Source organism: Protopterus annectens, chromosome 6.part0 (genome assembly GCF_019279795.1).
Source record: "Protopterus annectens isolate FY-2018-M chromosome 6.part0, PAN1.0, whole genome shotgun sequence".
Lineage (NCBI taxonomy): Eukaryota > Metazoa > Chordata > Ceratodontiformes > Protopteridae > Protopterus > Protopterus annectens.
Window position 1 is genome coordinate 610236597 of NC_056737.1, and position 21797 is coordinate 610258393.

At 42.3% G+C, this 21797-nt stretch overlaps 1 protein-coding gene across 1 annotated transcript in view; it reads right to left on the reverse strand.

Moving 5' to 3' along the window:
- POLE2 (DNA polymerase epsilon 2, accessory subunit) overlaps positions 1-21797 on the reverse strand; it is a gene marked incomplete in the record, with an annotated part of 1055700 nt that overhangs the window by 448682 nt on the left and 585221 nt on the right. The window contains 1 exon segment of the mRNA XM_044074281.1: positions 13079-13168. Within this exon segment, the coding sequence (XP_043930216.1) occupies positions 13079-13168 (90 nt within the window).

Below are 21797 nucleotides of genomic sequence, written 5' to 3' on the forward strand. Positions count from 1 at the left end.
TTGTCTAAGGCCAGCTTCGAGAGAAAAATTGCACAGGACACTAAGGATAATCACAAGGCTTTCTTTAGTTGTGTTAGGAACCTGGGTGGGAATTCCTAGATATGCTCAGAATTAGTCCAAAATGACAAAAAATACACCGAACCCACAGACATTGCCAACATCCTAGCTGACAAGTTCAGTGCAAACTTCTCCCCCTCCCACCAAAAGGGCAAATATCTATCCCAGCAGAGTGCTGCCCCCTGACATCTCAGATGCTCAGGTAAGAGCCGCCCTCTCCAAAGCAAAAAACACAGCATCAATGGGACCAGATGGTGTCCCGGGCTGCGTCCTACATGAACTCCAAGAAGAGCTAAACCCAAACATAAAACTACTGTTCAATCTCAGCCTTACTACAGGATATGTGCCCAAAGAGTGGCGTACAGCAACAGTGGTCCCTCTCCATAAAGGTGGCGCCTCAACGGATCCTGGAAACTATCGCCCCATAAGCCTGACTAGCCTGGTCTGCAAAGCTAGGGAAAAGATCATCATGGATCATATATTTCTCGGAGGTACAGGCCAACACGGAAGGACTGTGGCTGACCAAGTTCGCAGATGACTGCAAACTGGGCGCCATAATCGACTCTCCAGTCGACACAGGCATCCTCCAAAAGGGCCTCATAGAAACAGACAACTGGTGCCAGAGCCATGGCCTCAAGCTAAATGCCAAAAAGTGTATAGATATCCCCTTTGGCAAAACAAAGTGCCCACAAATTACCACATAGGTGGTAATCCATTAAGTACAGAAGAAGTAATTAGGGACCTGGGGACCCAAGTTGATAGCAATCTCTCATTTGACAACCACGTGGCCAAAGTGGTTAGAAAAACATTTTATATAGCCCACCTAATCATGAAGGGATTCACATCTAGATCAGGGGACGTCATCGTGCCTCTATACTCATCCCTCATCAGGCCCATAATTGAGTACAATGCCCCTTTTGGGATGTACCTTACCAGACACCTGCAGCAACTGGAAAGACCCCAAAAGTACCTCACCAAGAGGATCAAAGGGCTCAAACAGATGCCATATGCTGCCCGATTAAAGAAACTCCAGCTCTACTCAGTGGCATACCGCCTGTTCAGAGGCGATCTGTGCCTGACGTATAAAGCCATGTCCAACCTGGAATGAATGGACATGCTGCACCTCAGAAAATCCAAATCCCATCGAGCTACGCGCTCGAGAGACTTGAACCTCAGCACTGAAATAAATAGGACATGCTGGAGTGACAGATTCATAACCCAGAGGCTCCCTTCACTCTGGAATAAAATCCCAGTCCAGGTTAGGCAGAGTCCCTCATTGACTCTCTTCAAGAGGAATCTTGATGAGTGGATGGGAGATCGTAGGTTTACCCCAGGTATCACTTCTGTGTCACTGTTAGACAGAGGCACAGTATACTAACCTCGAAAAAGGGCATAGCAAAATAAATTTAAAATGGGTGGCGAAAGCCAAACACATTCTGGCTAGGCTTATAAATGCCCTAGGTCAGACAGCCTAGTATGAACCTATGAACCGTCAAAGCATTGACGATACCAATGTGCTCTTGAATTTACTTAATCTCAGAAACATACCCTGTGACAATATTCTTGGCTCACCTGCTAAAAAAAAAAAAAAAAAAAAAAAAAAAGACTACTTTCCAGGCAAATTAGAACCACGCTACCCATTACTTCCTGGCAAATTAGAACCACGCTACCCATTACTTCCAGGCAAATTAGAACCACGCTACCCATTACTTCCAGGCAAATTAGAACCACGCTACCCATTACTTCCAGTCTATTGAAGCCTAAACCTAAAAACAATAAAACCATCAAGGCTCAGTTGTTTAAGAAGCGCAATATCCAGAAATCTAGTTACAGCCGATCGAGCATATTACTTCATCCGTTGAGGGAAGGAGAGATGGTACGAATCCAGACAAAGAAAGGTTTTGATCAAATACGACATATTACAGGCATCTGTGCCAAGCCAAGATCCTACCTGGTAGACTCTAAGGGTGTGGAATATAGGAGGAATCAGACATCATCTTCCTGTACCGGAATCATTATCACCATCACAACATTGTTTCTTTGATGCAGACTTCAAATCTAAGACTTAATCAGACACTGTTACCATACCAGCATGTGTTCAAAATTCTGATTCGATTCCAGAAAATGTTCTGAACATTCCACAGGTCAAACATTTTGCAGAGACAGTCCTAGTTGCTAAATCTAATTCCCAGTTTTAAGTCACATGATATGGTCGGGTATCAAAGCCTGGTGTGAAATACGCAGCAACGTGGACTTGATTGTGTGTGTATGTATGTGTGTGTGTGTGTGTGTGTGTGTGTGTGTGTGTGTGTGTATATATATATATATATATATATATATATATATATATATACACATAATATAAATAAAATGTGTGTATACATATGTATATATATATATATATATATATATATATATGTGTGTGTGTGTGTGTGTGTGTACTTAGTATTGTACAATACATGACACAGAATTACGTGCGATTTCTGCATGCCTAAAAGACTCATAGCATTGTATGATCTATTTCTCAAAGAGGGAGGAAGTAGATCAGAGTGCAAGTGACGTGTACTGTATTTTTAAGGAGCATGTCAAGACTGTACGTGCACTTATGAATTCCACATACGTGCAATCATTAGTGCCATTTTGTAAGAGCAGCCACATTGATAGCATGCATGATAGTAGTTGTTAGTTTGTATATAAGCTATCTAAGTTAAAGTCAGTAATCTTCTGTAATGATGTGTTGTGTATGAAATAAAGCTGTTTGAACAGAGCCCACGGAAACTTTTATTGTGTCCAGAATGGGAAAGTGACACGGTAGATATTAATGAATGCTGAAAAATATGCTGAAAAAAAATCTAATTATTGTTGTAGTATTTTTATCAAGAACCGTCATACAATGTTAATGCATAGTGAAAGACTGACAGTGACCTATCTATTCTGTTGCATACTGACTGACTTCCTGTCGATCAGTATATCTTTTTAGGTGGTAAAAATCCAGTTCTATCCATGTCTTTTGGAATGTGTAAGATGTACAAATCCACAAACAACACCGCAGACCTACAGTGTTGGCCAAGAGCTCTGACATAGAAGCATTAGCAATTCTGACAGACAGGCTCATTATTACTGAAGAAACAGGAAATCTTGTATCAAAGACTCATGGCACTTTTTTTTTTTGTTGTTCCAAAAACATGCATTACAAAAATGACTCCTGTCTTATTACATTAGACATCAAAGATTAATATGCAGTCATCCCACAGGAAGGAGTTGAAGCTTTTAGACTTTCTCACATTTATTGATTTTTGAAAGCATTATTTGCGAATTATAAGATATGGTGTCATATAACAGCTACATCTGGTTTAACAACAAAGTGTACCAACAAACATGTGGTGTGGTGTGGTAAAGAGATCTAGTATGGCTCCCACTTTCGTCAACTTCTTCAACTGTGAGGTAAACCACCTTTATCTACTGGAGTTCACACTAGTGAAATATTTTGGCGTACTACAGATTTATTGATAATTTGTTTTGAATAGTGTGTGGAGAAGAAAAACTGAATTACCATATTACATATTTAATGAACACCACACAATTCAACAACATATCTCAGATATTCTGGAAAGTGTTCCAAAGATCATACAAACCTTTTGGATATCACAATCAGAGTAGACCATAGCAAGAATGAAATTAATTTTAGGATATACAGAAAACTCAACCTTTAGTAATACTTATAAAAAAAAATGAACAAGCATAGCAATCTGTCTAGTTCACCACCACAGCTGTTGAAAAAAATAAAACAGAGAAGCAAGTGATCTTAAAACTTTGTTGATGAGCTCAGTCGCAATAATTCCCAAACAGCATGAAAACCAGCTAGTGCTCCAAAGCAACAAGTCTTTATTCATCACAGTCTAGGACTAGTTTCATTGTCTTTTATTTTTTTCTTTAGTAATACTTACCTACATGAAAAAAGTTGTCAACCTGGACACGTTAAACAGAATATAGTCAAAAATCAGGCTATATGCATATAAAGACTTACCAGTTACTTTGGAAGAGTTACAACTAATAAATAAAATGTTTACTGGTAGAGAATATGATGTAAACATGATAGACAAAATATCTGAAAATGTTAAAAAAAAAAAAAAAAAAAAAAAAAGGAAACACAGTAATCTATTCTGAGTGGAGATTACATCAAGGAACTAACTACCAGTCAAGATATTAATTACTCCAACAATTCTTTATCTGGATAACAATGTGGATTGTAAAATATGTATATTTTGTTTGGTTACATAAGATGTACCAATTTAAATTCCATCTTTGAAAAGGTCAGGGAAGACTTCACAATGACAATGGCCACACCATCCATAAAAAAACTAAGAATATGTGGTTAGCAATTAGAGCTGAAGGATTTTATCTGGAAGGGGAAGATGGCAAGACTCAAGTGGGATAAGGTGATTCTTCCAATACAACAAGGCGGTTTGGGATTACCTGATTTGAAGGGGCATTTTCAGAGATACACAGTTAAGTCTCCTATGCATAGCACAAGCATAAAGCTATAATTCAAAGTGGAAAGGGATGATGATAAAATAGGAAGGGAGGCTCAAGAAACAAGGAGAGACTGATTTTGAATGCAGATCCTTAAGGTGAATAACAATAACCATAAAGAATATTATATTCATAAAGTAGCAGAAAGCATTCTAAGAACTAAGCCAACATTAGAAGAGATTATGCCGATAGGGGTGACTCCAATTAAGGATACAGACAATAGGCGGGGGGGGGGGCTGACATTTATTCGATAAAATTGGCAAAGGAACCAAGGTATTGGAAGCAAATAATTAGAGAGGGAAAAGTAACAGAATGGGAAGAAGCCAATAATTTATTTGGACTGCAGGCTAGAGATTGCCTTCCCTATCAAGGAGTGATACCAGACTATAGGCAAAGAGAAAGAAACAGGGAAAATCCTAAGTGAAAGACCAGCACTGGTAGAGTTTTTAGTAGAATCGAGAACAGAAGCTGCTGTTACAAAAGGGATAATCAGTAAATATATAAAATATTGCATGATAACTACAAGAATCAATCAGAGAAAGTTAAAAAGGATTGGAAAGAAAGACTGGATAAGCAATTCACAAAGAAACAATGGGGAGGGGGTATATGTTTGTTTCCCAAATATGCAACAAAGTATAGAAGATTTAGGATCTCTGATGAAGTGTTTACATAGGTATTTTTATATCCCAAGTAGACACCAAAGAATTTTCCTTCGGGTAGATAGCAAATGTTGGCGGTGTGATGGACAAGAAAGAGGTAACTGGGAACATATTTTTGTGAGTGTAAAGAGTTAACAGAATTGAAAAGTTCACTGCAGACTACTCTAGCAGAAATACTGGGTGAGCAAATTGGTACAACTAAGGAAATGATTTTTTGAGCTATAATACAGAATCATAATTGCTTAGACATAGTAAGGCCCTGCTGAGTCTAATTATGGTGGCTGTCAAAAATCAATTACTAGAAAATGGAAATCAAAGTCAAACCAACTGTACTAGAAGTAGTGAATATAATAACAGAAATAAAACAACTGGAAATGGGATCTTTAGGAAAGGGTAGGAGCAAGTAACACAAATAAATTGGGAATTGTGGGAACAATACATGCAGAATAACATTTTAGAGGAGGAATGGGGTATAAAACAAGACAGGATTTGAATCAGATATGTAATGTTTGACTGACAATGACTGTATATATCATAAGTGATGTATGATGTTTACAACTAAAGATATGTCAATATAGTTTGTTTTATTTATATAAATGTATTTATTACCTATGTGATAAGTGATAATTTAATAAAGATGTTTCTTGTTTAAAAAATAAAGTAGAAAAGTTTCCCTGCTGTGTCTGTAAATATTGCAAATACATGTTAAATAGTTACTTGATCATCATACACTATGAAAACAATATTGGAGGGCAAGATCATTTTAACTGTAATAGTGTAGCAATAGTTTATGTTGCACTTTTTCATCCTGCAATTCATTTTATGTTGGTAAGAGCAAACGTTGGTTTCAGTATATTTACAAACACACAAACCATCAAAATATGCAAGAAAAACACCCATTTCAGGTATTCATCTCTATTTTCTTTTTTGTAGTTGACTGTGTAAAACAAACCAGCACAAAGGATGCCCAACAGATTCTGGATATCAAAGAATTAAATTGCCAACTTAAACTAGGAGAAAATTGTACTCCTAGACTGAATGATGTTATAAATATAAAATGTGCTTTAAAAATGAAGTCAGACTATGACGGAGTAAGCAGCAAACAGCCATTGGTTAAAAAGAAGTTATATACTTACCATAACGTTCCATCTGAGTAGGTAACTTCATTTGTCAGCAACCTGTGGGTATCGGATCCGAATCGGATCCGAGCCGGCAGCTTTATTCAGCTAAGATCCGAGCTCCAAGCTCCTCCCTCTTACCCATAACCCCCTGCCATCTTTCTCTGTCCTCAGATCGAGTTTGCTTAGCCTTATAAACTACTACAATCAAGGATCAACTAAACATCCTAACCTGAGGTCATCTGGTACAGAGACACAAAGGTCCTAAAGGGGACGAACTACAGGTTAGGGGGACGGAGGGGGGGTTGGTTGCTGACAAATGAAGTTCCCTACTCAGATGGAACGTTATGGTAAGTACATAACTTCTTTATCTGAAGTAGTTAACTTAATTTGTTCATCAACCTGTGGGACAGGGTCCCCAGCTACCTAAAACTTGGGAGGTCCTCATGGAAGAATATTCCGGAGCACTGCAGAGCCAAAGGACGCCCTTCCTCTGGAAATTAAATCCAGCTTGTAATGGGTAATAAAGATATGGGATGAAGCCCAAGTGGCTGCAGAACAAATATCATCCAAGGACACCCTTGACCAAAAAGCAGCAGAAGTGGAAATCGATCGAATAGAATGGGAGTGAACTCCGACAGGTTCTGGTCAGCCAGAGATCTTATATGCAAGAAGTATACATTGTGATATCCATCTGGACAATGTAGCTTTTGACACAGGTTTACCCAAAAAGGGTTTAGCAAAGGATACAAGGAGTTGCTCAGATTTTCTATGATCAGCATCCTGTGTAAATAGAACCTCAATTGTCTGTGCACATCTAAAGAGTGTAATTTGTATTCACCTTTGTTTTGATAATTCGGGAAAAACACTGGTAAATTGATAGACTGATTAATGTTGGACTCAGAGGTGACTTTAGGTAAGAAGGAGGGACTGGTCCTGAGGGAAACTCTGATCTTTATGGAAGACCAGATATGGAGGTTTGGCGCAAAGGGCTTGAAGCTGTGAAACCCTTCTAGCCGAAGTGATGGCAATGAGAAAGGCCGTCTTCCAAGATAAGTATTTAAGATCCACCGAAGCTGCAGGTTCAAAGGGGGGGGCAGTAAGAGCCTGAAGAACAAGGGGGTAAATCCCACGGAGGAACTGCATCCTTCTCACAGGAGACCTTAACAGGAAAGTACCTTTTACGAAAGTTTTGCAGATCTTGGAAGAAGCTAATGAACCAAGATCACTTCCCACATGAAAGTGTGAAATTGCTGCTAATTGGACTTTGATGGTGGAGGAGCTGGCACCTTGATAAAATAAGTGCGACAAAAACTCTATTACAGCTGGTATCGGGGCTGTAAAGGGATCCATATGTCTATGTTCCACCCAGATAGAAAAAAAGTTTCCATTTGCTCTTATAGACCTTCCTGGTAGAAGGTTTATGAGCGGCTACTAAAATAGCTTTAACGGAGGAGGAGATACCGGGTGTCCTAGCTATGATTGGAACTGGATTAACCAAGCTGTGAGCTTGAGATTGTCCAAGTTTGGAGTTGTCAACTCCAGGGGGTGAGAAATCAGATCCGGAGTGGGATCCAAAATCCATGGAGGATTGACCAGATGAGACCATAGGCAAGGGAACCACGTTTGACGAGGCCAGAATGGCGCTATGAGGATCACTCTGCTCCTCAACCAATGAGCTTTCTGCAAGAATCTTACCCATGAGGGGAAGAGGTGGATAAGCATAAAGTAGACCGGATGGCCAAGCATGGACTAGAGCGTTTCTGGGGGATTCCCCTGGTGGGGGAAGCAGAGCGAAGTACTCGCTGCACTTTGCATTTGAAGGTGACGCGAAAAGATCACAGCAAGGTTGACCCCACTTGAGGAAGATCTGCTTCACTACTCTCGGGTTTAGAGACCAGTCGTAAGGTGAGAGGATGGTTCGACTCAAGCTTGTCTGCCAAAATGTTGGACCGACCCGGAATGTGCGTTGCTATGAGAAAGCGGTTGGTGGTGATCGCCCATTCCCAAACTCTCATGGCCTCTCGACACAGCGAATAGGATCTGGTTCCCCCCTGTTTGTTGATATACCAGACTACTGACATGTCTGATTGAATCGCAATTGTCCCTAAGGGAAGAAGGGCCTGGAGTGCTTGCAACGCTAAAAGCACTGCCCTCATCTCTAGGACATTGATGTGCAACAAGGTCTCTTGAGTGCATCCACATGCCTTGGACGGTTCTTCCCTTGCAGTGCCCTCCCACCCGAGGCGAGAAGCGTCCATGGTCACCGTGACTTGGGGTGGGGTCATAGAAAAGGGGCGCCCTTCCCAGAGATCCAAGGATTGGATCAACAAGAGTAGGGACCTCTTGCAAGCATTGCTGAGGGGGATAGCCGTACTTAGTGGATGTTGCAGGATGGACCATTGGACCTGCAATGTCCATTGCAGGACCCTCATGTTTAGACGAGCTAATGGTGAAAGATTGATGGAAGCTGCCATGGAACTTAGTGCCCTCAGGACCAATTCCGCTGGGGGGAGGGGGGCCGGGGATTGTAAGAGGGCCATTACACAGAATGTCAAAGTTCAAAGCCTGTCCACAGTTAGGAAAGCCCTCAACAGGTTTGTATCTAGCCTGGCCCCTATGAAATCTAAGGTCTGAGTTGGTTGAAGGGAGGATTTCTTGAGATTGATAGAAATTCCCAGATGAGAGGCCAAGTGAAGGAAGTAATTCCTGGCTGAACAGAGTAGATGCCTAGTGGGGGTGGTCAGGAGCCAGTCGTCTAGGTACGGAAAGACCTGTATTCCCTGAAGCCTCAGGTGGGCCGCTACAACTGCCATCACTTTGGTGAACACCCTGGGGGCTGTGATGAGACCAAAGGAAAGGACCCTGAACTGATAGTGACTGGCTCCCAGCCGGAAGCAAAGAAACCTTCTGGATCGTCTGTCCATCAAATTGTGGTAGTACGCATCCTTGAGGTCTACAGAGCACATCCAGTCTTTCTCCTGTAGGAGTGGGAGAATGGATTGAATGGTGACCATCCGGAATTTTTCTTTGGCAACCGATAGGTTCAGAATGGACAGGTCGAGGATTGGTCTCAAGTCCCCCATCTTTTTTGGCGCCAAAAAGAACCTGGGGTAGAAGCCTGATCCGGACTGGTCTTGGGGGACAGGCTGGATTGCTCTTTTTTTAGCAGCTGCTTTATTTCTGCAGCTGCTGCCTCCCTTTGATTGGGTGGGACATCGGGGAGGCTCCGTGGTCTGATAGGACGATTCAGAAAAGGGATAGTGTAACCTCTGGATATGATTCGAAGCACCCAGCGATCCATTGTAATAGACTCCCAAACTTCTAGGTGCCTCGAGAAACGCCCCCCCCCCGACTGCCTCCAGAGTGGAGCAGTCGGGTAACCCCACAGGGTTGCTGCATGGGCCGATCCGAAAAAGGTTCTCTCGACCCGAAATTCTTCGGTCCCCCTCTGCGCCTCTGGGCCGGCTTCCACCCTGTCTCCTCTGCCTCTGAAGGACGAAGGGTCCGGAGCGAAACAGGACTGTTGAGATTTCCGGAACCACATCTTCTTTTGTCCCCTTTGGTTCCTGGAGAAGCGGATCCCGACGGCAGACAACTTCTTTGCGTCTTTCTCGCTCTGGACCAGCGTGTTGCAGACAGTCTTGCCAAACAGCAAAGAGCCGTCAAAAGGGGCATTTGCGAAGGACGCCTTGAAGGGTTCTGCAAAGTCGCAGAGGCGGAGCCAAGCATGCCGCCGTAAGACAATGCCCGCTCTGCTAGCTCTAGCAGCTCCTTCCATAGCATGGGAAAGGAGATGCATGGAAGTGTTTGAAATGGACTTAAGAGTGGCCATTTGGGCTGAGAATATTTTCTTATCCTCGGCCGACATGGACTCTGGGGGCGACCCTGCGTATTCTTTGATGAGATCCCGCTGGAGTCGTATCACATGTGCCATGTAGTTCAGTGACCTTACCCAGAAGGTGGCTGAAGCAAACATCCACTTCCCTATGCGGTCCATCGTCCGAGACTCCTTGTCCAGAGGATGGACCGAGGAACTCTCCTGGGCCAGTTCCTTCTTTGTGGCAGCCGCCACCAACATGGCATCTACTGAAGCACCCTTGCTCCAAACCGTCCTATGTGTGGGTGGACTAAGAATTTTGTCAGGTCTCTTTGGTATGGGCTCCACAGTGTCCGGTTCCTTCCATGCCCTGGTAGTGATCAGAGGATCGGCGGGAGGGGACACCCAAGAAGTAGATGGGCCTGCGTCAAACGCCTCCAGAAACACAGACTCATCGGAGGAAGGCTTTGGGGCTGACCACCCCCCCTCTAATACGAAGCATTTCCATAATGTCTCCGAAGGAGACGTCCTCGGGGGGGTGACCTTGGGGAACCTTCCCCTTCCTCTAAGTATGTGTCCTCTGTCAGGGACTCAGGTGAGTCCAAGTTCCTCCTTATGCACTTACATTTGTGAGAAACCTCCTCGGTGGAGCTGTCCGAGGATGCCTCACCAACCACATCCTGTTCCTCTAAGGGAACCATCTGGGACGTAGGCGCAGGTTGTCCCTGGGGCCGGGTGATGGAAGGTAGAACTGTCTGAGAGGGAGTGATGGGTGGAACCGCAGCAGGAGCCTGGGGCCTCGAGTCCCTCGACAAGTCCCACTCCACAACATCGAACGCCAAAGGAGAACTTCTCTCTCTAAGCTCCGAGAGCAGCCCCTTTGGATCCGAGGTGCGGACCGGAGCCGGCGCCGATGCAATCGGATCCGAAGGGCCAATGTGCTCTGACCGAGACGGAGTCGAAGACACACTAACACCTCCGGATCCGAAGCTCAGCCCACGGCTCTGAGAGCTCAGATCCGAAAAGGGACCCAACAAGCCCGAGGGTGCGGTCGGAGCCGAAGAAGGGTGTACTATCAGCGCCGAGCCTCCCCCGGTACCGATGCTGCCTGGATCTGACGGCTCTGAACCCCAGAAGTGGGTTGGAGAAGGAGCAATCGGGGTGAAAAAGGGGGTCGAGCCCCCCCCCTCCGGAGGGGTGGGGGGCAGGATCACTCCCATCTGCAGTTATGCCTGGAGAAACCTACGCATCATCCGGTCCATATCTGCATCTGATAAGCTTCTTGTTGATCTGACGAGGCCACCGAGGCAGGCCTGGAGTGACGCCTCAAAGACCTCGAAGGCGACTGGGTCTCCTCCTCCTCTGGCCCCGGGGAAAAACGGGGTGAATGGAGCCGGGAAGGAGAAGGTCCGGAGGCCCTAGGAGAGACTAGCTGATTCGCTGGCATAGCCGAAGAGGAAGCTTCGGCTCGCCGCTTGTGCTTGTCCTTTCTTCTCTCCCTCCTAGCCAGGGGAGCAGGGATGGAAGGCGAGACCGCTGGTGCCGCCGAGGGAAAAGAGGACGAAGCCGAGTCTGGGGGCAGAAGTCCCACCAGAATCAACTTCGACCTCCTATCCCTCAAAGCCCTGTGGTTGAAGGCTGCACAAATTTTGCAGCCCGAAGAAAGATGATCAACCCCAAGGCAGATAACACACCGAGTGTGGCTATCCACCGGGGATAGCTTATGGCCACACTCAGTGCATTTAGAAAAGAAAGTTTTAGGGGCCTCGGCCATAGTTGTAAATGGGCCTAACCCAAACACCTTCACACACACGGGAAGAGGGAGACTAGACTAACTGAAAATATATAAATTTTAGCCACAAAAATTAGCTAAATCAACTACAAAAGGTAACAACACTCATTCATTAACAATTAAACTAAAAACTAGGTGAAAAACAGAGGAAATTTTCTTCAAAAACTCACGAAACCCTACGCCTGGAACTCGTTCTAGGTGCTTGAATAAGCCGCGGCAAATGAGATCTGAGGACAGAGAAGGATGGCAGGGGGTTATGGGTAAGATGGAGGAGCTTGGAGCTCAGATCTTAGCTGAATAAAGCTGCCGGCTCGGATCCAATTCGGATCCGATACCCATAGGTTGATGAACAAATTAAGTTAACTACTTCAGATCATCTGTTGTTGTCTTTTCTGTGTATGATTATTTAGAGTGTTGTTATTTCTGAAGTAGTATGTGCTTAAAAGAACAAAATATTCTGGTTCCTGTTTGAAATATAAGAAACTCTGTACAGCAATTTCCACTACTGAAAAAAGAAATGGAAAACCATATGAAAATTGACATTCCTTCTGACTTCATGCTAGACCTGGTTAGTCAACTAGTAGTGGCATGTTTATGCATGGTGATCATGCTGCTGTCTATACATAATGCAAAGATTAGTCTTCCACAACTAAATAAAACAGGTCAGAGGAATGGAAAAAGGCCACAAACCATGGCAGGAAAAACGTTTAACATATGCCATCCCAAAACACTACGACTTCATTAATTATACCACTGGAAGTCACTGTAAGCCAACGTCTGCATGAAACACATTCTAAGCCACCTCTAAAACCAAATGGAAAATCAATCACACTTCCAAGGAGAGTCTCTCTCTTTTCAGAAACGGACAGCAGCATATTCCACAAAGTATGCGCACACCACAATGTTACCAGTAAACAAACAATACAAACAGTTATTAGAAGGACGACAACACTGCCTCTCTATCAACAAAGGCAGCCCCAGTGGCTGAAACAATATACTGTGCCATCATAAACCTAAGCAACAGTATGGAAGTGCCTACTTAATCATGGCCATCCCTTACTACTTTCAACATCACAAATGTCAAGGTACATTGCTTTACCTTTCAGTGATTTCACTTGGCTTTTCCCATAAGGTGCAAATGAAAAGTTTCCACAGAAAATGAAGCATGTTGGAGGTAGTGATGAATAACCTGCAAGGCAAAAGTAAACACAAATTAAATGTTAATTATTTGAAAATTACTTTTATCTTAAAAAGTTCCATTTATGCAATATTAAAACCAGACTAACTTGCACAAATCTGTGTCATAATATCCGTAAATTTTCAATATTTGCTTTCCTTTCTCCATCTCAAAGCTACAGACAGCCAAATGTTAAACCAGCAAACAACTGGTAAAATGTAGGAACCAGTCTTGGAATGGAAGAACATACCTTCATAAAGCAGTTGGAAACCAGTGACGTTTAACTCATTACAGTAGAGTGGCACCTCCAGATGTTTCTATGTTTATATGGCATTAATAATACCCAAACCATGCTTCATGCAAAGTATTAAAAGATTTTATATTAAAGATTACACAAAGGCAATTACAACTGTCCAGTGCAGGTAAAGAGATATTAATTGTTATAATATTTATTATTAGTCACAAATTTTATGTTTTTCTAATTATCTCGACAACCAAGTAATATAGGCAGAACTACTTAGCCTCATATGAAAGCTCTCACCTGGATGAACAAAATACTGTTGACAGTTTGTAAGTAACTTATGAGTGCTGAGATATTTGCTTATAAACTATTGCAAACATTAATAGTTTACTCTGACTTATAAAATCCAGTTTAAGACCTAGAATGTAAAAAATACTACCACTATAAAATAGATCATGCTGAAGTGTTTGCAATAACCGACACCTGGGTGTGGGTAATGCTTGATTTACCCACGGTTGGTGTGGTTTGATCACGAGGGCGAATGCCTAGAGTGGTGCAATGGTAGAACAGAAACATGTTTGCAAATTTATAAGAATTTGATTCCCACTTTGTTCGTATACTGCATTAAAATGGCAATGTCTATATTGAGCTGCAGGTGACAAATGACAGTGCCCTGAAAGGAAGTCAGGGCACTGCCATGAAACTGTCATGTCTCTTGATAGTGCCCATGACCTTTATAAATCCATTTGTCTTAGACCAACAAATTGTTGAAGTCTGCTCAAAAGCAAACTCCAAATGATTTATTTCATTCTTGTTGAGAGGATAGTGGATAGATCCAAATGGATCCATTTCAGCTTGAGTCCATGGTCACAAAGAACCATAGAAGTAAAACAGGAGCTTTTAAGCAATGAGTTTATTACACATGTAACAACTGAAAGACTTTGTCCACCCTTCCAGAACTTAAAATTTGTCTACATGCTACAGTTGAAGGCGAATTTAGTTCTAGAATAATTTGTCAAAAATGTATAAATTAATCCTGTAAGAGAATAAAAAATAACAGTTGGGATCTTTAGAAACAAGCTATCTAATTGAATTACAGGATGAAACAAACAGAAATTTAATTTGGTGATCAGAAAGTCTAACACCTGCCAGTATATACTTGGAAAATGTTAATTTGGAAATATACATAGGCTTTTCATAACCACATAAAAATATAATAGATATAGATTATAGATTTAATACTTGTTGGGGATATTAAAAGCTGTTTGGATTCATCTTTTTTATGAACGAGAAATTTCAAAAATCCTGGTTTGATGTAGACAATTTCTTTAAAGCATTATGGTGGTCTGGGAATCATAATCAAACAAAAGTTATAATTCTTATGATTAATGTACCTTTACCTAAAATCATTAAATAAGATCACTTAATGTTCTGGGAAGTACTGGCATTCACCAGAAAGACTAATACCAGAAATTAGGAAAATGAAGTCTCTATCATTCAAAGATTTAATTGACCTTTCCACTATTTTGTCTTAAAAAATGTATTAAGCTAAGATCAAACTACACTAGATCACATTTTGGCTGTTGGGCTAGACTAGAATCTATATTAGATAAAATAGATAATGAATATCAAAAATAAACCGATATGGTGTTTGTTCTATGATATATACAGTATAAAAGACAATTAACTTTACATTTTGACAATTCTCTTTGCATGTAGTTTTTTTTAAATAAAAGTTTAATAACATTTTTTGGGAAAAAAGACATGGTTACCAGCACAGTTACTTGCTATGATTCTCTAGCAGAACTAAGGTTGGTCACAAATTTTCAGTAATTTAGAGCCTTCATATCATAGTTTTTTGGACGGTGATGGGGACTGTCCTATCTTCCCTAAAATCTGAAATGGAAGGTGGGCTTTATATGGGTATCTAAAAATTTCTGATCTGTATGTTAAATTCCACCACTTCATCCATTTCCTTGTCAGTGGAATCCATCAAAGGAAAAAAGAGATAAAGGTAGGAGTCACCATGAATTCATGATAAAAAAAACAGACTACAGCCTACCACAAACAGAAGAAAGTTTTGCTTAAAGAACTTTAAAGAAAAATAAATCGTCAATAAGCAAGAGCACTACACAGATAAAACTGTTTGAATGATGAAGCACTGAGAGCAAGGCACATCTCCTAGCAATGCTTTATATGTACAGCCTAAACACAAGCCAAAGTAATAGAATAATAGTGAGAGTCTAACACTGGTCTTCAAAGAGAATAAAGCACAGCTTGGAAAATGTCTGACCACAAATGAAGACATACAAGGTAAAATCAAAATGTACTAATTTACTGTTACAATGGCTCTGTCAAAGAAGGTGCAAGATACAGTGGCAGAAAAATGTAAAGGCACAAACTCAGTTTCCTTAGACCCCATTTTGTGTTCAGTTATTGTCTTACAACCTAAGCAGATCGGGACCATCAGCTTTTTAGGGCAGTCTAACCCCTAAAGATGCGGTGGTCTCCCCCCCCTGAAAGAAAAGTCAGCAAGTTGTCCTGTCCTCCATACGAGCACCTCAAACACCTGAAGCAGCTCCTAAGCAGATCAGGACCATCAGCTTTTTAGGGCAGTGTAGGTGCTTTTTTTGTTCACTAACTGCAGCCCTACTAGACGTACGCTAAAAGTACCTGTTATGTTTGTGGATACATTAAGGGACGGGAGAGCACGTTCATAACACATCCTGACTGCCCAGCCTAACTATACTTATTTGAGACACCTGTGTATTGTAATACTAGCATTTTCCCAGTAGGTGGTAGTAGATACCCAGGTATTGCATCCAATTTGCTGATACTGGTGAAACGGTTCAAACCAGGCCTCCCTTTCTGCCTGCTCTTCCCCTTCTCAGTCTGCCCTTCAAATAGAACATGGTCTCTAAAATTCACTGCACTTTTTGGTTAAATCCAACAGCAGACCCAATACAAATTCAAATACAATCTGCCCAATTCCCCACCTTTGTGCCGGTCAGTGATTTAACTTTCTTACCTGGTCGTCTCCATTAACGGGACTGATTTTTTTTTTTGGTGCCATGCAATTCTGCTGGGTTCAGTCCACCCAAGCTCACACCAGCTGAAAACAACCTCCCACTAAGAGCCAAGGTCTCCCTCCTGCCCCCTCCTCAACTGATAAAAGGTGATCTACACCTGGGCGCCATCTTTAAATCTCTGCTCCCTGCTGAACTCCACGGCCACAGATCCCGTCCTATCCTCTTATGAGTGTGCTGCCCCAGTAAGTACAAGTTTATGTTTGCTATATCACTGTCCTGGCTCTCTGTCCTACAAATGCTGTGCCTGTTAATTCCTTAGGTAAATGATACTGTCAAGCTTACTGTGCCCTGTACATGATTCTTGTCTAGCGTAGATTGCTGCTGTACTGCTAGCTAAGCAAAAACATACTAATACTGATAGGCTTGTATCCCCGGTGTGTTCCGGAGACCTACACTAGTGGAAAAGTGACTGCCTTAATGAATTTACATGTAATTAAATTTATTAATGTACTATAATGTCTAGCTCCCTTACGTGTGTCAATACTGAACAACTGTTCTAGACCGCCAAAACTGTTGTATTAAACCTAGCCTGCTTGAGGGTATCGAACACCCAAAGCTAATTGCCGGAATGTTTGTAGTAGTCTAGCCTTCTTGCATGTTTGTAGAGCAATCAACTGTAGTACACCGCCAATATATTGGTATATGCCTCCACCTGAGCAAGGCTTTGATGTATTAAAACAGCATTAGCCAATAGAAACATTGCATCCTCGCTCAGAGTGCTTGCTTTAGTTGCTATGCTATTCTAACACTGCATAAGGCAAACAATTGAATTACAGTGGCTAGGTTGTTTTCATACATTGTACAATTGCTTGAATTCCAGGTGAATAGCATTACTTGTTATTGCTGTTGTATTCGAATCTGAGCATAAGGGATTAACGTACTGGTTAACAGACTCAATGTTTCAGGCCTTTGCAATTCAAACTATTGCCATTCCAAGTTCTTCAGTTTTAGTTTAGCTCAGACACTGTTTTTTACTATGTACAGTAGTTTATATCCTGCCCATAGCCGACCTTAGGCATAGGCCAAACAGGCAGCAGCCTAGGGCGCAGTTCTAGCAGGGGCACCATTCTAGTAATTTGGATGATGTAGGTGGACCAGGATAGGGGCACTGGGTGGTGTGGGGGGTTGGGGGCACTGTGGAGCCCTTTTGCCTAGGTCACCAGCTGACCAAAGGCCAGTTCTGATCCTGCCATATTTCCACTGCCGTAATTTACTCATCCAACCTAACCCCTTGTGTTTTACAGCTAACCCATAAAGGTGCGGAGGCCTCCCCCTCACGAAAGAAAAGTCAGCAAGTTGTCCTTTCCTCTGTACGATCACCTCAAACACCTGAAGCAGCTCCTAAGCAGATCGGGACCATCAGCTTTTTAGGGCAGTGCAGGTGCTTTTTGTTCAATAACTGCAGCCCTACTAGACGTATGCTAACAGTACCCGTTAACTGCCTATGTTTGTGGATACATTAAGGGATGGGAGAGCACACTCATAAGACATCCAGATTGCCCAGCCTAACTATACTGACTTGGGACTCCTGTGTATTGTAATACTAGTATTTCCCCTGTTGGTGGAAGCAGATATCCAGGTATCGCATCCAATTTGTTGATACCGGTGAAGCAGTTCAAACCGGGCCTCCATTTCTGCCTGCTCTTCCCCTTCTCATTCCTCCCTTCAAATAGAACACAGTCTCAAAAATTCACTGCACTTTTTGGTTAAATCCAAAAGCAGACCCTCTACAAATTCAGATACAATATGCCTAATTCCCCATCTTTGTGCCGGTCAGTGATTTAACTTTCTTATCTGGTCGTCTCCATTAACAGGATAGATTGTTTTTTCACGCCACGCAGTCCTTCTGGGTTCAGGCTCACTCTTCTCACCTACCCTGCCCCCATTTTCTACCCATCCCCACTACTCGTACATTTAGCCATACCCCTTATCACCTGATACATCAAAAACACACCCTGCATCCAATCACCTCTCTCAAAATAATCCCTCCTCCTACCACACTCTCTAAGCCACTCCACAACAAAAACTGATAATCAGTCATCCCCACTACCACTCCTCTTACCTCCAAGTACCTCCTACTTTACTATTTCACTCCTCTTACCCCCAGTACCCTCCTACTTTACTATTCTACCTTCTACCATAAACTAACTCTATTCTACTACACACCCACTTCACTAACTCACCTTTCATCCTATACTAAATCAACACCCAATCACCCAAACTCTCTCTATACACCATAAGCCCTGCTTCAAACCACTCCTACCCAATAATGCCTCAGTTCCTCTACTCTCAACTGCAACTTACTCCCCTTCTAGTAGTCTCTCTCTCTACAGGACTCCTCATAGCCTCCATCTGCACCATTTACCACCACCCGCTTACCCATTACTATGATCTGCAATCCTCAACCCTATCCTATTCCAACACCTTCCCACCCAATCACCTATCTGCAACCCCATTCACTTACAAACAGTTCACCTCCCAACTCAACTCACCCATTTACCTTGACTCTACATCCAGAAAAAACAACCTAGTCTGAAATTTCACACCCTAACAATACTTTACCTCAAAACAACCACCTCCTTAGTGTCTCAACTATTACTAGGTGGTGATAGTCACCCCAGCCCAGGCCCAATAAGTACTTCAACAAATGCCTGCAACTCCCAGCCCCACCTAAATCATAAACCCACTGACCTGCTAATCCTTAACTTGAATATTCGCAGTATCATGAATAAAGTTCAACAACTTCATTCCATAATGTCTATTTATGACCCTGATTTAATGCTCATTACAGAGACATGGCTCAAGCCACATATCAAAGATAACCAAATAACTTCACCTGGATACAACATCCTGAGGGCTGATAGATCCAATAAAAGTGGTGGTGTTGTCGCTCTAACTAAAAAAAAAAACGCTTAAAACTCCAGCTTCTAGAATACATCTCCCCAGACTCCAAAAATGCAGAAACCATTTTTCATTAAACTCCACCTTAACCAACATAAGAACCTAAACATACTCAAAATATATTTACCCCCAGGTCATAACCTAACTACCCTTGAATCGATCCTACACTGAGCTTCCCACTCCCTCCCCCATGAAACTTTAGTCTTAGCGATACCAATATCAACTGGAACTCTATCCAAGTACCAACTCCCACCAACCATATTAACCTGTATATAAATTCACCCAACACATACATTCACATACCAGCATTGATAAGTCCACCAAAAGAGAATCCATTTTAGAATGGATCCTCACAAATCAACCCAATACTGCTCACCAGTGTGGTACATTGCCTGACTCTCTCAGTGACCACAACCTCACATTTATCCTATGACAAAAACTAAAACCCCACAGTCAACCCTCCACACTACAAATCTGATGCCATAAAAGCTTCCCCATAGCTCAGTTCTTAGAAGCCCTAAAAGCCAGTAACTGGTCTCACATCAAATATCTCCCACTTGACAATGTAGTTGAATACTTTAACACATTTCTAAACATAGTCAATCACCTAGCTCCAGTCAAAACAATTACGACACGTACTAATCCTGCCCCCCTGCCCTGGCTACAAAACTAAACTAGAGACCTACTCAGAGACAGGGATAAACCCTGGAAAATCTGGCAACAACATAAGACACCCACAACTAGGCAAAACAACCCAGAATTACGTAATAAGGCTAAAAGCAAATTAGGCGTGACAAGCAAAACCACTATATCTCCCTCCAAAGCAAGCATAATTCTAACCCTCAAAAAGCCTGGGCTGCAGTAAACAACATCACCCAGCCTGGAAAGGCCCAACCCCCAAAAAAATAGACAGCACAAACTCAGACATAGCCATCAAATTTAACAAATACTTTACAATCTCTATACTGAAACTTATAAAGAGTAAATATGCTCACAACCCACAAGAAACCTCTAAAGCCATGAATACCACCACCCCCTTCTCCCTCACACCAGTTCCAACTGCTATCATTCAAAAATAGTTATCCAAACTCAAACCAACCACCCTAGCAGCTGCCTATCTTCGCACTGAAGACCTTCAACTTGCATCCCAGGCCGTAGCTTTCCCCATCTCACTACTCAAACAGATCCATTAAAGAAAAAAAAACTGTCCCATCCTTGTGGAAGACCACATTTATCATTCCCCTTCACAAAGGTGGCCCCTTCTACTGACTACACCAATTATCGTCCCATCACGATCCTCTCACCCCATCAAAGATCTTAGAAAAGTGTATCCACCAACTCATCTACCCTCTCTCTAACAATCTCCTCTCCAAATCCAAACACAGATTCTGCCCATCCCACAGTACCATCACTGCCCTCCTAATTAACTTCACAAACACCATAAACTCACTCAGGAACCAAGGCAACCTAGTCTCCGCTACCTTCCTAGACGTATCCATAGCATTTGATACCGTTTCCCATAATAAACTTCTAACCTACCTGTCTGATCTTAACAGACAGCGCCTCCTGACTCTCGTTCCAAAGTTACTTACACAACCACAACAGTCTGTCAAATGGCTCGACTCCTTATCCCCCCCATCACACTTGGAGTCCCACAAGGTTTTGTTTTAGGCCCCCTTCTCTTCAACATCTTTACAAATCAACTTCACTTAGCAACAACAAAAACAGACACAGTCCAATATACTGACGACACAACCCTAATCTGCTCAGCCCCAAATATCCAGCTCCTCCAGCAAAAAGACCAAGAATCCTTTACAGAGGTAGAACACTGGCTAAATAAGTCACAACTAATACTAAATCCCAAGAAAATTCAACTTGTGCTATTTCACCAACCAAAGCCCAGTGACCTCAACTTCTCCATACTCTCAGCCAATAAGACACTAGTCTCCCCAGTATCAAAGGCCAAACGTCTAGGACTTGCAACTGACCCTCAACTAAAATTCAATGAACACATTTCTACAACCATCTCCAAATTTCACAAAAAACTAGGCATCCTTTATCGCTGCAATAACTTCCTTACCTCCAATGCACAAATTGATATTGCCAGAACACACCTTGTGTCCACACTACTTTAAGCATCACCAATATTTACAAACATAAATAAAACCAACCTAAACAAACTCTCTACCCATTATAACAAAACTGTAAGGTTCACAATTAATGCCAAATCCTGCTCCCACCACTGCCAATCCCTACAAAATGTACACTGGCTCAAACTTCCAAATCTACTACGCTATCACCAACTTAAGCTTGACCAACAAATATACTATCCAGAGAAAATCCCTACCTTGTCTGGTCTCCTAAACTTCTACACCTCAAATAGATCCTTACGATCAGGCAATAAAGCTCT